Below are 24,766 nucleotides of genomic sequence, written 5' to 3' on the forward strand. Positions count from 1 at the left end.
ACTTTAAATACCGGATATGGTGGAGGATAGGGCTGTGCAAATAAGTGATTTTTTAGTTTGGTGGCTGAACCGTAAAGTCAGGAGGGAAATTGTTTTAGGTTGAATTAAACGTTTTGTTTGAGGATGTGGTCTGGGTTTTTTTTCCCCAACATTTTAAAATAATTTTGAGGTAAAATTCAAAATGCAAAATAATTTTGAATAAAAAATGGAAACATCTCATTCAGAAAATGTTGAAACAAAGTGTTTTGATTATTTTAGAATTTTTTTGCTCCCGACCAAAACAATTCAGCAAATTCAACATGAATTAGCAAAATGCATTTTTTGGACAAAAAAGAAGTTTTGGTCCCAGCTCTAGTGGAGCGTGCACACGTAACCAGACAAGCCAATCCAGATATGAAGTAATGCAGTGTGGGATAGCAGTGAGAGGACTACCTGATGCGATATAGCTATTTCAAAACGGGGATATGTCCACACCAATCTTACAGCGGTATAACACATTCCAAAACAGAATTATGTCACTTCCAAAGTGGGTTAATTACAGAGGGATAAGATGCAAGATAATGCCCCAAAAGATCATTTCAGTCTGGATGGAAGGCAGTTTATGCCAAAAAACTAAAGATCTCCCCCCCACCACGCACAAAAAAAGCTTTCCCATGTAGACAAGGCCTATCCAAGATAAACATTTTCCTTTCTCAGAGGCTAGTACAAGGGGCAACCGTGGTAACAAGTATTCATCTCTAGAATAAGAAACTATGAGGGATTAATTTTGGTTTTAGGATTTTTGGAAGCCAAAAAAGACTTGCTATTCTGGATATTGCTAATTATGGCTAAAAGTACGTGACAGGCTATTTTGCGACTCAGAATGAAACATGAGATAAGATCACCCCTCTATACTCATACTTTACCTGCTGCATTACTGTGATCTGATGATATGCAGGCTCACTGAGGAAGAGTCACCATCATACTGTTTTATAATGCAGTACATGGCGATACCATAGAACTATCAATACTTGTGGTTACACATTTAAGTTAGGAAGCTCTTCATTTAGGAGAAAAGGGTTATTCTCAAACTGTGCCAGCAGTTCTTCCATCGCTGCCTACCAGAAAATACTGGGTTTAGGCTGCGACATCATGGAAGCATCCTGTAGATGCCTTGCCATGCAGCAGCTTGATGTTAAATACTCCCACTGTTTTGTCGATTGCCATCCAATCATCACGAGTGACTAACAAATCCCAATGTGCTTTTCCCATTCAGTTAAGTGAATGCTTTGGTCAAGGGGGTGCCCACTGCTGCCGAGGATGATGAGGACAGCTTGTTTGGAGATGTTTTCTTCTGCCTTGCACAAGTCAGCCGTGGTGATGAAAGTCAGTCTCTGGCAAACGCAACAACAATGGGGGTGATTAACCTCAGCAGCCAGACTGAAGGATATTTCCACCAGAACGCTTAGTCACTGACAGCGTGGTGAATATCTAAGAGGAAGGAAGCAAGAATGTTTTCAGTACATTGAAATGAATCCCAAGGAGGATGGCACTCAGATATGTAAGGAATAATGCTACAACCATAGCATTTCTTATTCTAAGTAGTATATTGTAATGGCAAAGACACATTTAACATCCTCATTGCTACACAGTACACACACCCCTTGTCTTCACCACTTTTCTTAGGGTTTTTATTTTTGTGGTCAAGAAGAAATGATTGAGGGAAAGTCACGTGGCTTTCTACCACTTTTATCTTAATATGGTAAATTAAAATATCATGTTAATCATATAGAATTCTGGAACCAATTCCAGCTCTAGATATTTTGGATTAGGATTTACAGCACTTGTGCGGACCAGGATCCGGTGATTGGAACTCCTGCTTTAGGAAGTGTGGAGCAGATGTGGCTACCATTCCAACACATACACTGGGATTCTGTTCTATGTCTCCAGAAGCACTGGGCAAGGGGAAGAGAAAGATGGTTTTAAGCTAATTTTGTGTCTGTCCGGTTCTGGGGCTAAAATGACAACCAGCATAATTTAGAACAGCCCTGGAGGCTGCTTTAAATTAGGGCAGCATACCTTGAGGTTCCTATCATTTGCGGTACAAGCCAGAATGGCCGTAGGAATATACACTAAGGCCCCAACGTCTACTGCCCATGGCACAAAGGTTTGTCTGGGGAAGGGCCAGTATAGGGACACCTATCGTGGCCCAACATAGTACCTGCAAGGAGGAAATTCTACCCCAGCAACTTGCCTGTTGAGGTCCAAGAATGATCTTGGCACTGGACAAGGATTCCAGGAAACCTGTGTTCCATTCCCTACTCTGACACACTTTTCCTCTGTGACCTTGGGCAAGTCACGTAACCTCTCCGTGCCTCAGTTTACAATCTTCTGCTTGTGTGTGTCCCTTTCTCACACTTCTTGTCTGTCTTATCTATAAGACTATCGGCTCTGTGGGGCATGGACTCTCTCTTACTAGGGGTTTATACAATGCCTAGCACATTGGGCCCCCTACATGTTACTGTAATACAAATAAAATAATAATAATTGACTTTAATGGAGGTACCCCACACATTTCAGGACCAGGCTCTTTTAAACTATATCTTTGACTGAAGGAGCTCAAACTGTTCCCAAAAAAATGAAAAATCCATGAGCACAACTCTTCCAATGTAGTTCTCTTGGATTCAAGCTGCTCTAACATGATGCTGAAGGAAAAATATTCTCAGTGCCCTTTATAAAGGTTTTCTTTTTTTTCCCTCCAGACAATAGCCAAGAAACCTTTGTAGATCTAGTCTACAAAGTGAGGACTCTCGGTGCTTTCCTGACACTTACATTAAAAATAAAGATATTCAAGAGTAGTTTTTGTAAAAAGAAAAAGTACTGAAATTCTAGAAGAAAAATAAGTTGCATGAAATCCAACAAATTACCTCAGTTAGTAGTTAAGGTTTACTACACAACTGATGGTGTTGTTTTGCACACACATAATACAGGAAGGATTACAGGAAATCAAAACCACTTCTATCTAAATGGTTCAAAGCTACAGTAATTAGCTGGCATCAAAGTCATCTCTGAGGAAGAATAAACTGAAAACAGAACAGAGTATCTGCACATTTCTCTCATGCAAATAAGATTGAAATGTCTGCAGTTAATAGAGATCTGAAAGCCTTAAAGTTCAGTAAGTTGAAGCCTTGCTGTACACAGACTGCTAACAGCTCTTTGGGGAATAGCATCAATAAATGATACACAACCTCCTCCCTCTGTAAGCAAATAAAACACTCCATGCCAATAAGGAATTCAGATACATGCAAGAAACTACCTTAATTTATAGTGAAAAGAAAGAGGATATATTTAAACTAAGGGACTGGGTTTGAAATAGGGCTTCTAATTCTCCAATGCAAAATATGTGCATCTTAATCTTCATTTTCATTTCAAGTGGACTTTGATTGTACTGCATTGTTGAAGTCACTTTGAAATGAAAATAAAGATTAAAATGTGCTAGCTTTATCTGTTTTTCCTTCTTGGTCTTGACCCCAACTTCTGTGTGTACTGGCTAGCTCTAGCTGCTGTGAGGTCTCTGCATAGCTTCTTGACTAAAGCAAACCAGCTGGGATCTATCTGAGAGTTACTGGAAACATGATTTTTCGATTGAGAGCTTGTTAGCTGTTCAAGTGAAGACAAGGCTATAGATCCAATAAATGGAAAGCGCTCATTAGTGAACTAGCTGAGTCATGCCAGTTTCTAAAGGAAGATTTGCCTGAATTGTAAATACCAACATTTGTAATCACTACAATTCAGTCTTTCTTAAAACCAGGTCTCATTCCAGCCCAGGTTCTGCCACCTATACTCACGCTGAGTAGCACTTGTCTCTGCAAACCGTCTCACTGATTTCAAGAGCCTGTTTTGTAGAGTGAGTAAGAGAAGCAAAATCTGGCTCTAATTTATAAAAGCAAAGTAAATTAGAGCCCCATCCTTCTACCCTTAATCTAGGGTTACCATATCTAATAAATAAAAAAAGAGGACCCTCCACGGGCCCTGGCCCTGCCCATTTCCCCACCCCTAGCCCCGCCCCAACTCCGCCCCTTCCCCGCCCTAACTCCGTCCCCTCCTCCCTCCCACTCCCAGCCATGGGGAAAGGGCTGACCCAGCGCTACCGGCTTCACGGTTTGCCGGGCAGCCCCCAGACCCTGCGCCCCCGGCCGGCGCTTCCCCAGCGCAGCTGGAGCCCGGGAGGGGAAGCGCCCAGCCAGGGGCGCAGGGTCTGGAGGCTGCCCGGCAAACCGTGAAGCCGGTAGCGCTCGGGCTTTGGGCAGCCACTATGCCTCCGGACCCTGCGCCCCCAACCGGGCACTTCCCCTCCCGGGCTCCGGCGGCGCAGGGTCCGGAGGCACGGGGCTGCCCGAAGCCAGTAGCGCTCGGGCAGCCCGGGTCTTAAACAGAGCCGAGCTGCCCGAGTGCTATTGGCTTCGGGCAGCCCCTATGCCTCCGGACCCTGCGCCCCCAGCCGGGCACTTCCCCTCCCGGGCTCCGGCGGCGCAGGGTCCGGAGGCACGGGGGTTGCCCGAAGCTGGTAGCGCTCGGTCAGCCCGGCTCTTAAACAGAGCCGAAGAGGAGCAGAGCCTCCAGCCGCGGCGGCTCTGCTCCTCCCCGACTCTTCGGCTCTGTTTAAGAGCCGGGCTGCCCGAGCGCTACCGGCTTCGGGCAGCCCCCGTGCCTCTGAACCCTGCGCCGCCGGAGCCCGGGCGGGGAAGTGCCCAGCCGGCGGCTGGGGTCCGGAGGCAAGGGGGCTGCCTGAAGCCCATAGCGCTCGGGCAGCTCGGCTTTTAAACAGAGCAGAAGAGTCAGGGGAGGAGCAGAGCCGCCATTTTCCCGGACATGTTCGGCTTTTTGGCAATTCCCCCCGGACGGGGGTTTGACTGCCGAAAAGCCGGACATGTCCGGGAAAAAGAGGACGTATGGTAACCCTACCTTAATCAGTGGCGGATTTTGAATTAGTGGGGCCCTGTGCTCAGCTTCATTTTGGGGCCCCCCCCCCCACGGGACCCAGCCAAGAAACACTCTCTCTTATCTCCCCCCCACCCATCCCTGTTTTTCATCCTTTTTTTCTTCATCCTCCCCCTATAAGTAATAGGAAGTAAATGAAAATAAAGTGAGGTACCTTGATTGTTTTCGTAGTGTAACCTATTATTCCACAGACCACTTGAAAAATCGCTGAGGGTCTTAGCGGACCCCTTAATGATCTTTCCAAATATTGTTTGTACCGTTAGCTAACTATTGTAAAACACTTTGGATAAGAGCGTTTTATAAAAAAAAATGTAAAAACGCGTTGGGGTGCGGGATCTGGCCAGAAGTTATGATGCAGGAGGGGGCTCTGGGCTGGGGCTACAGGGTCTGGGAGGAAGTTAGAGTGCAGAAGCAGGCTGGGCGTTGGGGTGCAGGGTCTGGCCAGGAGTTAGGGTGCGGGAGTGGGCTCAGGCCTGGGACAGGGGGTTAGGGTGTGGAGCACTTACCTGGGGCAGCTCCTGTTTGGTGCGAGGGGTGCAGGAGTCAGGGCTGGGAGTGTGTGAGGGGATGCAGGAGTCAGGAAGGGTAGGGTGTGTGTGAGAAGGGTGCAAGAGTCAGGGCTGGGAGTGTGTGAGGGGGTGCAAGAGTCAGGGAGGGCTTGGGGTGTGTGGGGGTGTGCAGGAAAGGGGTTGGGGGTGTGGGCTGGGGTTGTGGGGGTGCTCCCAGCCAAGTGCCCCACCCCAGCCTCCTGCCCTGAGCAGCTCATGGCGGGGGGGGGGGGGGTATGTGTAGGGGGAGTGCGGGGGCCCTGCCTTTGCTCCGCCCTGCCCCATTTCCACCCCCTAACCCCAAGGCCCTGGCCCCGCCTCTTCTCCACCTCCTCCCCCAAGTGTGCTGCAGCCCCGCTCCTCCCCCTCCCTCCCAGAATGACCTGAGCGCCGGCAAATAGCTGTTAGGAGGCAGGGGAAGCGCTGGGTGGGAAGGGGCGGGAAGGCGGCACGCTCGGGGGAGGAGGGGGGGGAGGGGGAAGCTTGGGTGTCGGTGGAGGCAGAGCCTGCAGCAGGAGCCACAGGAGCCTGCAGGCAGGGCCGGCTCCAGGCACCAGCCCACCAAGCATGTGCTTGGGGCAGCACCTGGAGGGGGGCGGCACGGCGCAGCACTCCGGCCCGAGAATGGGGCCGTGACTGGGCTCGCCGCCCTCCCCGCAGCGTTCTGGCTGCCAGGGAGAGCGGAGCCCCGGCCAGGCTCTCCGCCCTCTTCCCGGCGCTCCGGCTGCCGGGGAGAGCAGAGCCCCAGCCGGGCTCTCTGGCCGCCAGGGAGAGCGGAGCCATGGCGGGCTCGCCGCCGGGGAGAGCAGAGCCCCGGCCGGGCTCTCCGCCCTCCCCCCCGGCGCTCCAGCCAGTCGCGCTCCCGGGGAGGGGGGAGGAGGGGGCGCGGCGGGAGGCTTTTTTGCCTGGGGCGGCAAAAAAGCCAGAGCCAGCCCTGCCTGCAGGACCAAGCTTCTGCCCCTGCAGCTGCCCGGCCCTGTCCCCCCCCCCGGTCGTTGGGGGCCCCCGTGCCAGGGCACCCTGTGTTTCACTGTAAATTCGCCTCTGCCCTTACTCATGCTGAGTAACACTGTACTTGTCAGAAGACTGCTTCTGAAATGAGATATTACTGGAAGTCACTGAGGGTGGCAGTATCTGGTCTGAAATAAAGATGTGCTACATCTGTGAAGAAAAGTGATAGTAATTTCCTTTCCTTTAGCATGTTTATGAATGTATAACATAGAAAGCATGCTGAGGTCATTCATCGTTCTATTTGTCCCAGTGCAGTCAGTACCCACAAAATGCCAACAATTTTTTTTACTTTTATTGGCTGAATAAGAGATGAGATTAAGTAAGAGGAGCAAAAACCTTTTGAATGCTGGCACTACAAAATCATCACAACCCTCTGGAGCTTTTAATTTGCATGTTCCTCCTCAAAACGATTCTCTCCCCCACTCCTCCCCAAATAAACATGATTAGCTGAAATTACCACACCACATTATGTCTAATCATACATTCATTTTCAATTTTAGCAGCTCAGATGTCCAAAATAAATTATGATTATCATTCTATCTTCACACTGCATATGCTAATACGCCATTTGAATTCACAGGTGTGAAGACTCCCACTCAGCCGTCTACCAGGAAAAGGCCTCTGATAAAATGAGAACTTGTTTTCCTTTCTCTGAGGGTTTATAAGAACCCCATTATAACATGATGTTACAGCGAAAGATAAAACCTTTGCTGTGGATGCTCTGAAATGACTCTGCTATCTGCCAATCTGTTACATTCACAAAGGCTGTCATCTTGCCTACCTTGTATTATGCTGCAAACACAACAAACAACTAGCACAGACAAGTAGATGTGGCTACTTTTGCAGATCTCTGGTATTCTAGAGTATTACAGCTTGTAGCTAAAATATGTACATAAGGACATAGATTCAGCCCAAGACCCACTGACAGATTCAAGAGTTAAAATGTCTTAGGATATGTCTACACTGCAATTAGACACCTACAGCTGCCCGTGCATAGATGTTCAGGATCAGGCTGCAGCCTGGGCTTTCAGGTTCTAGAGCCCAGGTTGCAACCCACGTTCTCAGGTTCTAGAGCGCAGGCTGCAGCCCGGGCCCAAACATCTACACCGCAATTAAACAGCTCCTTAGTCCGAGCCCTGCAAGCCCAAGTCAGCTGGCATAGGTCGGGCACATGTTTTTAATCGCAGTGTATGTCTAGCCTTAGAGGAAATCCTCAGCTGGTGTAAACAGGCACTCTCCAATGGAACGTAACTGATTTACACCAGCAAATGATTTTGCTCCTTTTTGTGCTTCTTTACTTGGAGTCAGACACATGAACTGAGTAAAGAAAAAATCTCTGGAGCGGCAGAATTTAAGAGAAAAATCATTAAGTAACTGATCTTTCTCTAGAATACCAGTTTATAAGCCTATTTTAAGTACTTAGATCAACCTGAAATGTTAGCCTTGATAACCAATTAGCAGAAATAAATATTGGAAGCCTTCATACACCGATTTCTGAGAGTCAGAGTGTGAGGAGAATTCTCTACTCTCAGACAGAGGAGACACTACATCATGGCAGACCATTGACATTAAATAGTTAAAGAATTAAACATATGTAAAAAAAACCCAACAACTCTGAGTCTTTATATAAACAGTCAAAGCTTCAATATCTGAAAATTCAAATCAAAACTTTGTGTAGAAACCAAAATTCATTTTTATAAACTCATTATTCAAAGATTTCCAACATCTTCCCCTGAGACCCCAAAATAAAAGGCTGTGAGACAAAATGTGCACAGTGCAAGCTGGGCAGTGTAAGGGTGGAAGTAGCTTTGGGCAGGCTTAAAGTTCACTCTTGAACTATCCCTGATCCTGCTGACACTCTATATTAGACTGGTCCCTGTGTTCTGAGTTAGAGCATCTTAGGGATGCTTTGATTTATGATGGCTGTAAATGTCCACAAGGTTGAAGATCAGAAAGAGGGATCTTCTGGTGGAGTACAGCAGGTATGGGAGCTCTTACATCATCACTCTTTCCCCTCATGTGCTGGCAGCAGGAAGGAAGGGGAATGCCTGCTCTCCTCGATCAGAAGATCCTCTTGTGCTGGCTGAAGCAAAATGCCATAATCTGGGGGATTCCCCCTGGGGCTGCGTGTACTAGCTTTAATCATCAAATCATCTGGCACTGCAGTGCAAAGGGGCTGGACTGCATATGAAAATCTAGCCTTATGTATTTTCGGTTTAGAGATATCACATACATACCTCTGCACAAACTGGATGAATTCCTATTGTGTTGTCCAACTGCGCTTTTGTCAGTCCACATTTGATGGCTGCTGAAAACCCCTGGGTAACTTCTCCAGCATTTGGACCAAGCACATGGAAACCAATAACTCGCTCCTAAATAAAGAAAATCAATTCAAGTAGCCTTGTACATTTATTCTCTTCAGATAGTCTTGAAGATTTTCTTATTACTAAAGACAGTGTATTTAACTTTTACTCAGATAAGTTGTTCCACTGACTTCAATGGGCTACTCACCTAAGTGAAGATAAGCACATGTGTATAATCAAGCATATTGCAATACCAGGGCCAGTGTTGGTTGGTCATTTACTGTGTGTTTGTTCTGAATCATCTCAATAAAAATTAAATTTTACAAACTCCCAGTTTAGCCGTTAAGTAGCATTAAGTGTAACACAAGAAACGCTTATATATGATTCTATTTAGTTTTTCTAACTGGATTGATGTAATTGAATGATTACTGCTGGGCAAATATGTTCACTGACAAGTAATACATATTCTGTGCAAAGGGTCATAAATCAAAACACTGGCTCATGGATGTGATGTCAGGTTACAAGGAGACTGAAGCCTGAGCCCCGCCACCCGGGCCCAAAGCCCAAGCTCTTCCACCTCTTAGCTTCATGGGGCCCCCTATGGCGTGAGGGTTCGGGGCAATTGCCCTGCTTGCTACCCCCTAATGCCAGCCCCGTGTACATTTCTGTGATTTTATTGTTTATTGCCCATGCCCTGTCCGTGACTTTTAATAAAAATACCCGTGCCAAAATCTTAGCCTTAACTACGAGCAATAGTTAACATCTCTGGTGACTGCTGAAACAGACACGGCAGATATTCACAAGAAAACAACTATCTCTGCATACTCCGCTTCTCCGGCATATGCTAGTGTCCAATATCTGGATCCATTTTAGTATAGCTCCTTTCCGTACTACCGAGAGAACAACAAATCTGATTTATAAAATATTTTACATCCTGAGCTGGTGTAAACTGCCATAGCTCCATTGACTTTGATGGAGTTATGTGATTTATGCTAGCTAAGGTTCTGTCTCTTTGTTTTCATGCTATAGCAATCCTGTTGGATATCAAAGGCTATCTGCTTCTGCCAACTACAGTTTGTGATTTGAGTTTTAGATTATTTTTCCTCATTAGTGAACAGCTATGGGCTAGTTACCCATGGGCTATTTCAAGGATAAGATAATGGGTAAAACCCCTAAAGTATATCTATTTTCAATTGTCTTTTTTTTATGACATTGTATTAATAAGAGTTTCAGGTAGAAACTTAAATATTTAATGTATTGAATTTTCATCCTGGATAACCGCTAACCCTATAGATATTTAAACTCATTTACAATTTTCAGGACAATAAAATGTGAACAAATTAAGGCCCTGATTCAAAGTCCACTGAAGTTAATGGGAGTCTTTCCATTTACTTCAATGGACTTTGGATCAGGCCCTATAGCCCTAGTTCTACCACAGGATCCACATGGGTGTAAAGGAGATCTCCAGAAAGTGGAGCCTAAATACTATGGTGATGGGCACTTTAGAAATGAGATAGTTATTTAGACACCATCAGTGTGTGGTAGAATCCTTAGAATTACCATAAGTACATTAGACAACATGGATAGGAGTAGCTAGATAAAATAGATTTATAGATGTTTGCTAACATTGGTTGCTAGATGCCAATATCTAGTAACAAAGATACTGTCACAGTAGAAAAAGTTAAAGGCGAGGGAGAGACTTGTTAATAATTAAAGTCCAACTCAGCTCTTATTAAACAGATCTTGCTCACTTATAGCTGGGAATGCTGATTCTTCTAAATGGTTTATAATCTACTTAATGGTTTAACAGATTCTGTAGATGTCTGTAGTAGCGAAGGGTGGTAGTTTTATCCCTGCTATGTCAGGTTAATCTTAGCATTATCATTTAAAATAAGATTTGTGAGGGCAAGACAGAGAAATCCTGTTATAGTCATCCCAAGAGTTCAAAACTAACCCATGGATTTGTAAGGAGATGAAATTTGATGGATTCTAGCTGACCTTGATTTAAGGGAGATGCACCTCCTAAAGGAAGAACAGGAAGACTTTTTAAAAGTGTAAGAGCTACATAGCATTACTAATAGTTTATTTACCTACTTTTGAAATATAATGAACATTTCTAGTGATAGCTACCAATATTTTTTAATCCTTATGGAAAACTACTATGTACAAATGTCAGCCATACACTCTGTTAAAGGGCCATTTTTCTATAAAACATAAATATTTGGTACATATTATTAGAAATGTTTTAAAATATTCAAAAGGTAGATTAGTGACAAACTGAAGGATATTTATTTTTTAACAAATGGGGAAAAACAACTACTTATCCCTTTCACTGTGGTCCCTAAAACGACTAGCTGGTTCCTGTTTCCCCAGGAGGAAAAAAATGCACTTACATTATCTTGAATATTGCAGATTATCTTTGCATAGCATTTGTTGTTGTCTCTAGATGGGACAGTCCACTCCAGTGGCCAGAAATAACTATGGTAAACCTAGAAATACAATAAAGACTTTAAACAAGTTTTATAAGCTTATGGTGCTAGAGTAGGCTTATGAAAAGTGCTCAGCATTGGACTAACTCTGCACCCACTGAAGTAAATGGGGAGTTTTACTGCTAACTTCAATGGGAGCAGAGTTAGGCTGACAAGGGGCACTTTTTAAATTCTCACCCTTATAGTTCTTAAAAATGAGTAAAACACAATCCCTCCTGGAGTTCTCTGTGGAGCAGTGTAGCTCTACCATCAGCTAACTGTAAATGAATTATTAGATGAGAAGAGTGTTTAATTAACTGCGGCTTACTGAGAAAAACTGAACATATGCCCCTCAACAAATCAGGAGAGAGCTGGTTTAATCAGGGCCGGGCCGGATCTACCATTTTTGCCGCCCCAAGCAAAAAAAAAAAGCCGCTCAGACTGCCGAAGCAAAAAAAAAAAAAAAAGCCATCTGGACTGTGCCGCCCCAAGAATGGACGGAATGCCGCCCCTTCCTCCGCTGGTGCCTGGAGCCACCCCTGGGTTTAATGCATTTCACATAAGTAAGGTTCTACGGCACTTTATAAACTACATATATAGAAAGATGTTGTCAACCAACACTGAAATTTAGCCATTTCAGGGATGAAAGGCAGCTCAAGACCACAACTAAAAAATGTTTAGAGGACAAAGGAGACTACAGGTGCAACTAAGTGCTAAGGAAATTGTAATTATCCAAATTAGAATTCATCCAGGTTACAAATGACATTGAAATTCTTTTTGCCTCCTTCGAGCAAATTAAAAGAAAAAAAAAAAGTCTTCTAAAACTGCAAGTGCATTTTTCACAGTTTAGGGTCCAAGATTCCACATCCAGTTTGGGGGCTTGCACAGACTGGGTTTTGTGAACATAAACTGAAGGTGTGTGTGCAAATGAAAATTTCAGCCATCTTCCAGTGGCCAGAAGTAAGACCCCGTAAAAAAAAAAGGGGGGGGTCATTGTGCGTCAAATCATATAATTCTTTTTCCACACAGCCCTCTTAAAAAAAAAATCTTCTTAGCTTTACTCTAGTAAAGGTTTGCTAATTTATGAACCAGTCCTTACATAATCATTCACCCAGGCCTTGCTCCCAAAGCAATATCAATGAGAAGGCACCGTTCACTGCCAGATTCTTGCAAAGATTTTTTTTCTACTCTGTGGTTTGTAGAATATTTTACTGTTTTAGGGCCCAATCCTACAAATTCGTACATGTTCAATTTTACTCCCACGAGCAATCACGGTGGAACTACTCCCCTGAGTAAAATTAAATGTGTGTGTGTTTGTACAATCAGGGCCCTAAGGCTTGTCTATACAACCATCTAGCTTGTAGCAAGCTGGGGTATAAATCCACCTCTGAACAGCCTTCTACACTAAGGGTATGTCTACACTTACTGTGGATCAACATTGCGGCGATCAATCCACCGGGGGTCGATTTAGCAAGGTCTAGTGAAGACCCGCTAAATCAACCGCAGATCGCTCTCCCGTCGACTCCGGTACTCCATCGGAACAAGAAGCATAAGGTAAGTCGACGGGAGAGTTTCTCCCATTGACCCAGTACGGTGTAGACACCCCAATAATTCAACCTAAGGTACGTCCACTCCAGCTATGTTAGTCACGTAGCTGGAGTTGCGTAACTTAGATCCACTTAACCCCATAGTGTAGATCTGCGCTAAGTGTCCACGCGGAGCCTGATGGCATTTCAAAGCAGGGTAGATCAAAGTGCACTAAGGAACTAATAGTGCATAGCAGCAGGGTCCACACCGACAGTGGGTGGCAGGCTAGTGTGAGGTAGACTTACACCCCAGCTTGCCATGAACTAAGTGTTTGTGTAGATAAGTCCAAACAGTCTAACAGGAATAATAACCATGGCAGAGGAATATATTGCCATACTTTGTGATTACACCAATAGTTCAGCTTTGGCACTAAAAAACATTTACTGCCTTTCAACGCTCCTCCACTAATTGATCCCCTTATTATGTCTAGAGACAAAGATTACGTTTTTACAAGTATTTTACACACAAGCCAACAAGAGAACACATCTGCAGCTAGGTTTACCAGAATTGCAGACTAATGTTTACACCAGGTTTTAGGGTCTAACCAAAGCGATAAAAATATTTTTAATATCCTGTTGACCTTAACAGTAGGTCTACACAGCAAAGAAAAACCCATGCCTGGCCTGAGCCAACCGATTCGGGCTCACGGTGCTGTTTCATTGCTGTGTAGACTTCGGGGTTCAGGCTGGAGCCCGAGCTGTGGGACCCTCCCACCTTGCAGGGTCCTAGAGCCCAGGCTCCAGCCTGAGCCTGGAAGTCTACACAGCAATGAAACAGCCCCGCAACCCAAGCCCTGAGAGCCTGAGTCGGCTGGAATGGGCCAGCTGTGGGTATCTACTTGCTGTGTAGACATACCCTCTATAAGAAAGAGGGAAGGATGTTAAAATTTAATTTAAAAAAAAAATCTTTCTTTTAATGAAAAAGCAGAACTGAACAGCTTACCTCAATATTTTCCTCCCCAAACTTCTCCAACGCTGTCTCTTCTGAGAATCCACAGGCTCCGTATTCCAGTGGTGTGAACACTGTGGTTGGAACATTCACATAGTCGCACTGTGTGGGATTTAATATATTTTTTTTTATGTCAGCATGTTTAGCACCATCAATATTCCAGTTATAAATCAGTGCATTGTTAACATTTCAGAGAGATTTGGCACATAGGAAGCAGAGATGGGAAATTCATAACTCTGAAGATATCACTTTGAAAGCAACAAGACCTAAGGGTGTGGCTCTAGAGATGCTGACTAGAAAGATTATACTAATCTTTTAAACTACACAGAAATTAACATGCATGGATTGGGAAGGAAGAGGAAATTCAGTGCCCTCCTTTAACATGTCAAACTGAAGATAAAAGGTAGATTCTCAAATGCCATTAAAATAAAATTTCCAATAGGGAACACTGCATGTATGGTGTATAGCAGCATCCAAAAATGAGACTATTTTATACCTGTCGTGGTCTAAGGCCTTGGCTACACTTACCCGGTAGTTCGGCGGCGAGCAATCGAACTTCTGGGTTCGACTTATCGCGTCTAGTCTGGACGCGATAAGTCGAACCCGGAAGTGCTCGCCGTCGACTGCGGTACTCCAGCTCGGCGAGAGGAGTACCGCGGAGTCGACGGGGGAGCCTGCCTGCCGAGTGTGGACCAAGGTAAGTTCGAACTAAGGTACTTCGAACTTCAGCTACGTTATTCACGTAGCTGAAGTTGCGTACCTTAGTTCGAATTAGGGGGTAGTGTAGACCTGGCCTAAGATGATGAAGGGGGAAAAAAACATGATGAGAATTCTTGCAGGGTATGATTAGAACTGCAGAGGGCACTATATGCCTGATGCCGCACCACTAAAGCCAATAGGAGTTTTGCCATTGACTTCAATGGGAGCAGGATCAGGCTCTGTCTTTGCAGACTTCCAAGTACAGCAAGTAACATCCCTTCCCGCAGAGGTAAGTATTCTCAACAGAGCATCTCTGCTGGTGATTATAAAGTTACAAGGATGCAACTTTTAAATTATACTGCCAAACACAATAAGGAAATAGGCAGAACTGTAATAAAATAAGATGCAGTTTCCTTTGTCATATTGCAGAAATTGTCCCTGATGTGCCACAGATCCAGGGCTCTTCCCTATGCCCCTTTTCACGTGGAAATCCTGACTCTCACTTTCAGACAGAAAACTGTCTGTTTCACAATTATATTGATTAAGGGCTCTTCTTAATGTATTTTCTTTGTGGTAGGGGACCACCAAAACGATTCTGTTGACTATTTTTCTCCTCCCTCCCCCTTCATACATACTTTTTATGTCCCATCAAATCACCCTTCTTAAGTCTTGGAAAATGAGTAGTACAAGCAAGGACACTGTCTAAAATAACAACTAGTTTCCTGGAATCATTGACCAGGGGGATTCTCGCTTTTGCAGCATAAGAATGTCAATTACTAAAATAGAGCAATCTGGCAGAAAGTGTAAATTAAAATAAATTCCCTATATTGCAATCAAAAAATTGGCTCCAGTCATGGATTTATTAAAGTCTGCCTGGCTGAGGAAATGGCACTATGGTTCAGACCAATACCAGACAACCTAAAACCGAGGCTGGTTAACAATTGAATCTGATATGAACACGGAAGTCTTTGCAAGATAAAATCCTTGTAATCAGATTCAGTGATTGGGGGCCATATGAGAACTTACATAGATGGAAAAGCACTTTGGGGACACATTTTTTCCCTTTTCATATAAAGATTATAAGGCCTGACTGAGCACTGTGTTACTCCACTGGCTTCAACGGAGTTATACTGATGTAAAATGGAAATACGCAGTGGTGATCCAGACCCTATAAGTGAAAGTATGTTGCTCCACTAACGTATCAGACCTTTCTTCTATACATATTTTAAAATGCCGAAGGACTCAGAGTTCTGTATTATAATGAAAACACAAAGATGGGAAGTTAAAGATATTCGTTCAAATAGCTCTGAGAACTAACAGCATCACCTAGGATCCTGAAACCCTTTTATTGTCTATTTAGGGACAATAAGCAGATTTACTAAATTGCCTGTGAATGAGAGTTAGTTGAATGAAACTATGGCTATTGCTGACATTTATAGGATAGCACTAATATTTAGTCAAAATGGCCTCAGTTCACTTTCTTATTACACTCACAGAGAGAAAGAAAACCCCCACTTATACTAGATAAAAATCAGACCTTTATTGCATTCTTAAGGTATTAATTTTGTCCTGCACTATAGACAGAACATGTCTGCAGTAATATCTTTGCAAAGGAGGGAAGCTGAAGAATAAACAAAGCTAATTCTTAAAAAAGATGCTATGAATATATAGTCCAATATGCTGCATATAGCACAATGACAGTGCTTCATGCTAATTGCTTGCTTACCTTTAAGGTTGCTCCAGCATAAAGCCTTCGAGCCAACAATCTACCTGCTTGAATTGCCACTGGTGTGAGCTCCAGCTTGCCCTCCAACACATCTCCAATGGCATAAATATAAGGCACATTAGTTTGTTCCTCATCACTGACAGGAATTTTTCCTGATCTACAAGAGACAAGGCATGAAGTAACTCAATATTGGAGACTGGAGGAGTAAAATATTAATAACCTGTAGAAGTAAAGCTCTCTAGCTCTATGAGAAGGATACATACTGAATTTCTCTCAGCCACCTCAAGTAGCCAAACAAAGCTGTGTTACAGTCTTGGGCCAGAATCTAAGCTGGTGCAAACCAGCGTCTCTCCAACCGAAGCTACACCAATTTACACACCAGATAAGGACCTGAGCTCTTGAAGCAGCAGTCAGGCTTCCAACTTACAGAGTTATAGGGTGGGACCCAGATCCTTTTCTCAGCACCCACCCCCAGTAGCTGCACTGGGTACAGAGAATCTCCAGAACCCAAAACAGGAGATATTCTCCCACACAAGCTTTGGAGCAGAAGCAGAGCTTCTCTATTGCTGATAATCCAACCTGATGGTAGAAGTTGCTACTGCGGCCCTAACCCTCGGTCTTCCACTTTAAGTGCCAGACATTCAGTTCAAGCTTCTAGACCAGTGGTGGGCAACCTGCAGCCCACGAGGGTAATCCGCTGGTGGGCTGCCAGACAGTTTGCTTACATTTGCATGGCTGCCCGCAACTCCCAGTGGCCGCAGTTTGCCAGTCCCGGCCAATGGGAGCTGTGGGAAGTGGTGCGGGCCACAGGGACATGCTGGCTGCCACTTCCCACAGCTCCCATTGGCCAGGAACGGCAAACTATGGCCACTGGGAGCTGCGGGCAGCCGTGCAAATGTAAACAAACTGTCTGGCGGCCCGCCAGAGGATTACCCCGACGGGCCGTGTGCGGCCTGTGGGCTGCAAGTTGCCCACCACTGTTCTAGACCATCCCATCTAAGGGCAACTAACAAGAATTTTTCTAAATGTTATATTTAATGAGTTATTAAAATATTAATAATTCACAGGTTGTTAATAAGTAAATAGCGCAGTAGACACTGCAGGGAGGAGAAAAGGTAGATAAGGAATTCTGCACGGATGTTCATCTCACGGTAACAACCAACCGTACTGACTGCAGGAATTATAGTGGGACCATTATACACTCCTATACTAAGGTCACGTCACACTTCCCATTATAAAAATTCTCTAACTTTTTATTTTAAGAGCTCTACCACCCTCCATGACTTACACTGGGACTTTAGAATGTGGCTGGGGAAGGTCCTGGCATCAGGGAAGTGTCTTTTGTTGTTCCCAAGAAAACAGCAAATGGAGACACTATAGGTGTAGAGAGATTCCAACCAGTTCAGCACATCTCCTCAGCAACCTGGGCTACTTGTGAGCACATCAGAACTGTCTTCTGCTCTCTATACTGGCTTCCGTAGAATATTGCATCAAGTTCTAGGTTGCAGTCCTTTTCTTCAAGGCACTCCATAGCCTGAGCCCAGACCAGGGGAGGGCAAACTACGGCCCGCGGGCCAGATCCAGCCCATCGGGGTTTCAATCCAGCCCGTGGGATTGACAGCCCCATGGCTCAGCGGGGCTAAGGCAGGCTCCCTGCCTGCCCTGACCCCGTGCCGCTCCCGGAAGCAAACAGCACCATGACCCAAGCAACCGCCCCCTGCAGCTCCCATTGGCCGAGAATGGGGAACTGCAGCCAATGGGAGCTTCGGGGGTGGTACCCACAGGCGAGGGCAGTGCGCGGCGGAGCCGCCTGCCCCACCCCATCCCACCCACAGGAGCCACCATCAGGCATGCTGGCCACTTCCGGGAGTGGCGCGGGGCCAGGGTAAGCAGGAATCCTGCCTTAGCCCCGCTGTGTGCTGCTGCAACCCCGGAGGCGCTAGAGGTAAGCAGCACCGGACCGGAGCCTGCACCTTGAACTCCTCCTGCACCCCACACCCCAGTCCCCTGCCCTGAGCCCCCGCCACACCCCAACCCCCTGCCGCACCCCTCCTGCACCCCAATCCCCTGCCCTGAGCCCCCAACCCTCTGCCCTGAGCCCCCTGCCACATCCCTGCACCCCTCCTGCACCCCAACCGCCTGCCCTGAGCCCCCTCCTGCACCCCACACCCCTGCCATAGCCCTACATTCATGGCCCTGCATACAATTTCCCCACCCAGATGTGGCCCTCAGGCCAAAAAGTTTGCCCACCCCTGGCCCAGACTATTTAAAAGATCAACTAAAGCTTCAGAATGAATACTATGGCCGACAATGCCACTCCTCTGGCACAACATGCTCCCTACAGTGAGGGAGAAACTTGTCTGTACAAGAGAAAGGATATTTTTTGAGGGGGCCAGTTCCACACTGTGGAATGAACTCCCCCAAGAACTAAGGACCATCACACACCTCATTACCTTCCACTTGAAGGGCAAGGTGCATTTCTTCAACCTTGCTTTCTCACTTAAACACACAGTAGCATGTACATTAAAAAAGAAACAAACAAAAAATCTAACAAACAAACCCCTACTAAAACACCACAGTGCAGACACAATTCTCCCCCTGGGGAGAGGATGAGAGAAAGAATGAACCATGTGACAGATGCTAGTCACGCTGCTTAATGCACTGCTGGAAGGCGGTGAGAGATGCCATGGTGACAAGGGCTGTATAAGAACCTAGGTAAAACAGACTATGTTTGCATTACTGCCGAGTTTGTCCATTTTGTTTATTTAGTAAAGGGCGGCTATCTGCTAAGAGGTTTTCTACTGCCATATAAGTGAAATGGAAAGAAAAATAAGGGTCTCAAAAATTAAATCTTTTATGTCTTATATAACTAATGTTGCAATAGTAAATCATATCAACACAATAATTAGGAGTTGCAAAGTTTGTCCTTACCTTTCATTGATCTTCACTCCGACTTTGTCTAAGCCGATTGTTCTTGTGCATGCATCCCTTCCTACTGCTAACAACACCTGAAAAACATCAACGCACATATTAGTGATTTCCTAAGAGCATGGAAGGGCATTTGCATACTTATCTGTTATTATATGTTATTTGTATTATGGTAGTAGCCAGAGGCCCAATCAGAATCCCACTGTGCAAAGCATTGCACAAGCACCAAGTTAGAGACAATCCCTGCCTCTTCCATGAGCTAATGGTGCCAGCTGATATTTTTAGCATTAAGCCCAGTTAAATATCTTCCCTCAAGAAAACATCCCCAAATGCAGATCAGATCCTGTCTCTCCATTCTCTCATCTGTGATACAGAAGTATTATGACACTTTTTTAAAAAAAATCAAGACGTGACTCTGCAACAGTTCTTTAATGAAAGGCTTCCTTAATTAGGAAACTCAAAGGCAATGGCAAATAAGAAGAGAGCAAAACGGTCCCCTCTTTTTGTTTTGGCTCTGGAAGCCCAAGCAGCTATATCTAGATATGTCCCCTAAGCAAGATGATTGTCAAAGAGGACTTATCTCTTACCTCCACACAAGCATCTGCTCAGAATGTTGGCCAGGCCAGGTGAAATTCTTCACCTATCCCATCAACTGGCCACCTCTTTGAGCATGGTAGATTCCCCAGAAAGGGTCCCTCAAGATCTGCAACTATGATCAAGGAGTTGCTTCAGCCCTCACAATGTCACACATCCAACCACTAAGAACTGTTGAAGACATGTTCAAAAACTCCCTCTCATCCCTGCTGGGTGACTGAGCACATCAGATATGTAATACTACCAGATGGTTCAGCTAAATTTAGTTCTCCAGCAGAGTAACTGATTACATTCTTAACTGAGCTGACACATCAGCTCATTGGTCCTAAATGGGATGACAGCCCTCGAGAAGGAGAGGTCAAGGTGATATAGTCAGTGGAGGGGTATTGGTGGTGGGAAATCAGCAGCTTTCTCTATGAAGAGATGGCTCAAGTTTTGAGACCTGGGCTTCCCACTAGCATAAGTCAGAAAAAAAGGGAAGTAAGTAATTAATGTCACACAGCACAATTATTATTAAACATTTGTATTATGGTAGTACCCAGAGGCCCCAGTGTGATACACTGAGATACACAGAGGCTCTGTGCATACATTGAGGTAGACAAGTCTGTGCCATCAAGCACTTACAATCCAAGGCCCGGATCTCACAAGGCTTAACTTTATGCACTGTAAGTAGTCTCATTGACTTTGTGTACATAAGTCTTTTCAGGATCAGGGTCTAAGAAAATGAGTGGCATGCAAAAAAGTGAGGGGAAAAGGGCAACAATCAAATATATATAATACACACACAAATATAATATTTTAGTTTTGTCATTATATAAATAAGTATAGCTTTCCCTAGCTGCCCTTTAGCCTAGCCTTTAGGCCAGAGGTCAGCAAACTGTGGGGCATGTCCCACCCCTCGGGGGGCGCAGAGGAATGTTCGGGGGAAGGGGTGGCTGGGGCCCAGGTCATCCCCCACAGGGGGCGAGGAGGGAGCTCCATCCACCTTCGCTCCTGACCTCAGCACTGGCTACTGACTCCGCACCCCACTGCCGACCCTATGCCCTGCTGCCTGCCCTGTGCCTGGGGTTCCAGCCGCCAGCCCCACGCCCAGGGCTCCACTCTTGGCCCCACCCCCAGCTTTGCCCCAGCCTTAGCCCTCTTACTCCTGTCCACATTCTCCCTCCCTCCCCCTCTTCCCCCCACACACACAGTCGTGGCCCCGCTCCCAGTCCCGGGGGGGAGGGTGGAAACATGGACAGGAGCAAGCAGAAGGCATGAGGTAAAAAGTTTGGGGACCACTGCATTAGACATTGGGTGATTTCATGTAAGTGTTGTTTCACCAGTTGGTCTTGAGAAGGGACCAGGTTTATTTGTGTCTGTTTTTTACAGAGTCCATCTGTTGTATGCTAATATTGCAGTAGCATGCTGCAGCTGTAGTAGAAGCCATTATGTATCCTCCTTTACCAATAATTTATCGTGGGAAACTCCTTAGGGCCAAATCCTGCAAGTGGCTCCACACGTGCAGACCCCTGTACTCCCTAAAACCTAATGAGTAAAGTTTTCAAAGCACCTAAGTGGCTCAAGCAGCCCAAGTTCCCTTGAAAGTCAGTGGGACTCATGCTCTTATGCCATTTAAGTGCTTTTGCAAATTTTACTCACCATCTGTTGCAGATATACAGGAAACACATCTTGACATTGAGGCCACGTCTATATTTACCGGGGATCAGTGCTGCTGCAATCAATGCAACAGGAATCCATTTAGCGGGTCTAGTGAAGACCCACTAAAATCGACCGCAGAGCGCTCTCCGGTCGACTCAGGTACTCCACCAGAATGAGAAGAATAAGGTAAGTCAATGGAAGAGTATAGACACCGCGGCAAGTTGACTTAAGCTATGTCAACTCCAGCTACATGAATAAGTCAACTTACCACAGTAGTGTAGACAAGGCCTGAATAATAAAAACCACTTCAATCTCCAAAAGATCTCTCCAGCAGCACTAAATCTTAATGTTCACTGAAAGGTTTTTCCATGCTCTTCTTTATCAATGTGAAGGCACCATTCTGAATTACTTACAGTGTTGTATGCCCCTTCAATTATTTCCCTGCCGTCTGTGGACTGGGCTATGACTTTCAATTTGCCAGGAGTTCCTTCCTCAATCCGTTCGACCTACAATAGTTGAAAATTAGGCTTTACTTTCCAAACGGGAGATATGCAGGAGTAAAATGCTAAGGCCGCAGCTGTTTTCACCCTAGCATAACAGAGTGAAAGACAGAAATTGTGTATGTAATTGCAGCTAGGTCTCCATGCTGAGAATGATCCGATGGACACTTCAAAAGCAAAATATATCACAATTTTTTCCATGGCACTTTCTTTCCTTTGATGAATACACAGGACCTACTCTCACCAAAGGGAAACTAACATTTAATCAAACAAAATTAAAGAACAGACTCTGAATCTATTTAGGTTGCAAATCCATGCAGTGGTTCTCTGTAGTGCCACACCTCCTTTTCACTCTGAGCCATGTGAAAGACTGTGCCTCCTAAAGTACAATCCCTTTCTGTGCTTCCCCAGAGGCCGTGAGGCTCCATGCTGCCTCTGACCTGGGGCGGTTTATAAAACACAATCTAGCCCTTTACCATGGTATGAAATTTTCAGGGACAGTTTTACTGCATAATTACCTAGCAACCCAAAATAATAAACTGTAACAACTGTTCTCGTGATTATTTTACATTACAGTATTTAGGCACAGAAAAGGCAATTTTTTCCTAACAATTTCTTAAAATCTTTGTGCCACTGGACCCATTTTACAGGTTGCATTGAATCAGCACAGTATTATTTAGGGCAATGGTTTTCAAACTTTTTTTCTGGCGACCCAGTTGAAGAAAATTGTTGATGCCCGTGACCCAACGGAGCTGGAGATGAGGGGTTTGGGCTGTGGGAGGGGCTTAGGGCTGGGACAAAGGGTTGGAGTGCGGGGGTGAGGGCTGCAGGGTGAGGTTCAGTGTGTTGGAGGGGGCTCTGGGCTGGGGCAGGGGGTTGGAGTGTGAGAGGGGGTCAGGGCTCTGGACTGGGGGTGAAGGGTCTGGGGTGGGGCTGGGGATGAGGGGTTTGGGGTGCAGGAGGGGGCTCTGGGTTGGGGGGGGTCAGGGCTGGGGCAGGGACGCGGGCTTACCTTGGGCAGCTCCTGGTCCATGGTGCAGCGGGGGTGCTAAGGCAGGCTTCCTGCCTGTCCTGGCACCACGGATCATGATGCGCCCCGGAAGCGGCCAACAGTAGGTCCGGCTCCTAGGCGGAGGCACGCAAGCGTCTCTGCATGGCTCTCGCCTGCAGGCACTGCCACCCCCAGCTCCCATTGGCCGGGAACCAGCCAATGAGAGTGCGGAGCTGGTTCTCAGGGCGGGGCAGCGTGCGCAGCCCCGTGGCCCCCCCCACCTAGGAGCCAGACCTGCTGCTGGCCACTTCTGGGGTGCAGTGTGGTGTCGGAACAGGTAGGGACTAGCCTGCCTTAGCTGGGCAGCACCACCGACGGGACTTCTAACAGCCCGGTCGGCGGTGCTCACCAGAGCCGCCGGGACCCAGTGCCTTACATTCTGCAACCCAGTACTGGGTCGCGACGCACAGTTTGAAAACCACTGATTTAGGTTGATGCATCCGCTGTCTCACAACAGTCAACACAAGGCTTGATACTAAAATGGAATGTACATAACTTCAAACACAGTACCAAAAAGAAAAACAAGGAAGATGGCTGCTGAAAATCTGCCCAGCCATCTGAGACTTTAATGTCAAAGGATATTCCTGAATGGATACAGGGCTGAATCCGGCTCCCACTGAAGTCAATGGCAAGGTAGCAGAGACACAGTATGCAACAGTCAAAAATATATTCTGCAAGTAATGCAGAATGGGCTCAATCCTGCAGTGTGCTGAGCACTTGTGACTTCAATGGGAGTGGAGAGTACTCAGCACTTTGCAGGAAGGCTCAGCATCTTGTAGGATCGGGTCCAATAAAAACTGCTGCACTAAATATGGAGCAATTAGAAGCTAAACATTTGGCTCTCTTTTTTTCATATGCCTAGAGATTGCTACAGTTTATGCATGAATAAGAACAGAAAATTCCTTGCAATCTCCACTCTAACCTTTCGGGATAAATCTCTTATCCTTTATGAGAACAGGGTGAGTTCATACAATAGAAATTGGCAATCCCCCCTCCTCCACCCCCCCCACACACACACTTGTTTTTTAAGCCTACCCCCTGGTGAGCTAAGAGTGAAAAGAATGGAATGCATTTTATTTAATTTTTAATCCTTGAACACCTAAAACATTATAATGTATTGGCTTAGCGCCTAATGGAAGTTGTTTCGTAATTCCTTTCCCGTTTTATAATAATTAAACCCTAATCATTAAGCAAAGTTCTGTTGGCACCCGCCCTGGTCTTTGATAGTAACTTTACATAAAGGACAAAAAAGCTCTATATGTAGTATAATAGGTCCTTTTTATGGCCTTAATTCATCTAAGAATATGCTTAACTTTACCTGGCTTACTCATGCATAAAGTTAAAGTTAAGCATGTGCTTACGTGCTTTGCCAAATCAGGACCTTTTTGTTGCCTTATTTTAACCATTATCTTATACTGTAAAGATACAATTGTATATTTTTACAGTTAGGCCCCAGTCCTGCATTGGGATCTTATGGTGTGGATCCCAATGCCCACACATAGTTCCATTAAAGCCACAAGTGCAGGAGTCCATATCTGGGGATCCCCATCCTGCAAACACTACATATGAGTAAAGACAGACACGTGTAATTATTTGCACGATTGGGGACTAAACTGCAAGGTGGTTAGTATTTGATTTTTTACACTATTTTCAATAAAATAATCAGATAAACATTCTTCTTCTTTTTATTGCACAGTGAAAAGAATTTTCTTGTCACCTTGCAAATTTAAGGCATTATGCTGCAAATACTTACTACCATACTTAGTAGTTAATATCCAAGGA

At 45.4% G+C, this 24,766-nt stretch overlaps 1 protein-coding gene across 5 annotated transcripts in view; it reads right to left on the minus strand.

The window, feature by feature from the left end:
- Window positions 1–953: 953 nt before the first annotated feature.
- The window catches only part of TXNRD1 (thioredoxin reductase 1), a 56,104-nt gene continuing 32,291 nt past the window's right edge, over window positions 954–24,766 (minus strand). For all 5 annotated transcript variants that reach the window (XM_065565112.1, XM_065565110.1, XM_065565103.1 and 2 more), the window contains 7 exons: window positions 21,847–21,939; window positions 19,202–19,278; window positions 16,271–16,427; window positions 13,840–13,947; window positions 11,236–11,331; window positions 8,777–8,911; window positions 954–1,470 (listed from right to left, as the gene is read on the minus strand). In XM_065565112.1, coding sequence (XP_065421184.1) covers window positions 1,408–1,470; window positions 8,777–8,911; window positions 11,236–11,331; window positions 13,840–13,947; window positions 16,271–16,427; window positions 19,202–19,278; window positions 21,847–21,939 — 729 coding nt within the window. In that variant the 3' untranslated portion in view covers window positions 954–1,407. The remainder of the gene's footprint in view (window positions 1,471–8,776; window positions 8,912–11,235; window positions 11,332–13,839; window positions 13,948–16,270; window positions 16,428–19,201; window positions 19,279–21,846; window positions 21,940–24,766) is intronic.

The sequence above is a fragment of the Chrysemys picta genome, chromosome 1 (genome assembly GCF_011386835.1).
Source record: "Chrysemys picta bellii isolate R12L10 chromosome 1, ASM1138683v2, whole genome shotgun sequence".
Lineage (NCBI taxonomy): Eukaryota > Metazoa > Chordata > Testudines > Emydidae > Chrysemys > Chrysemys picta.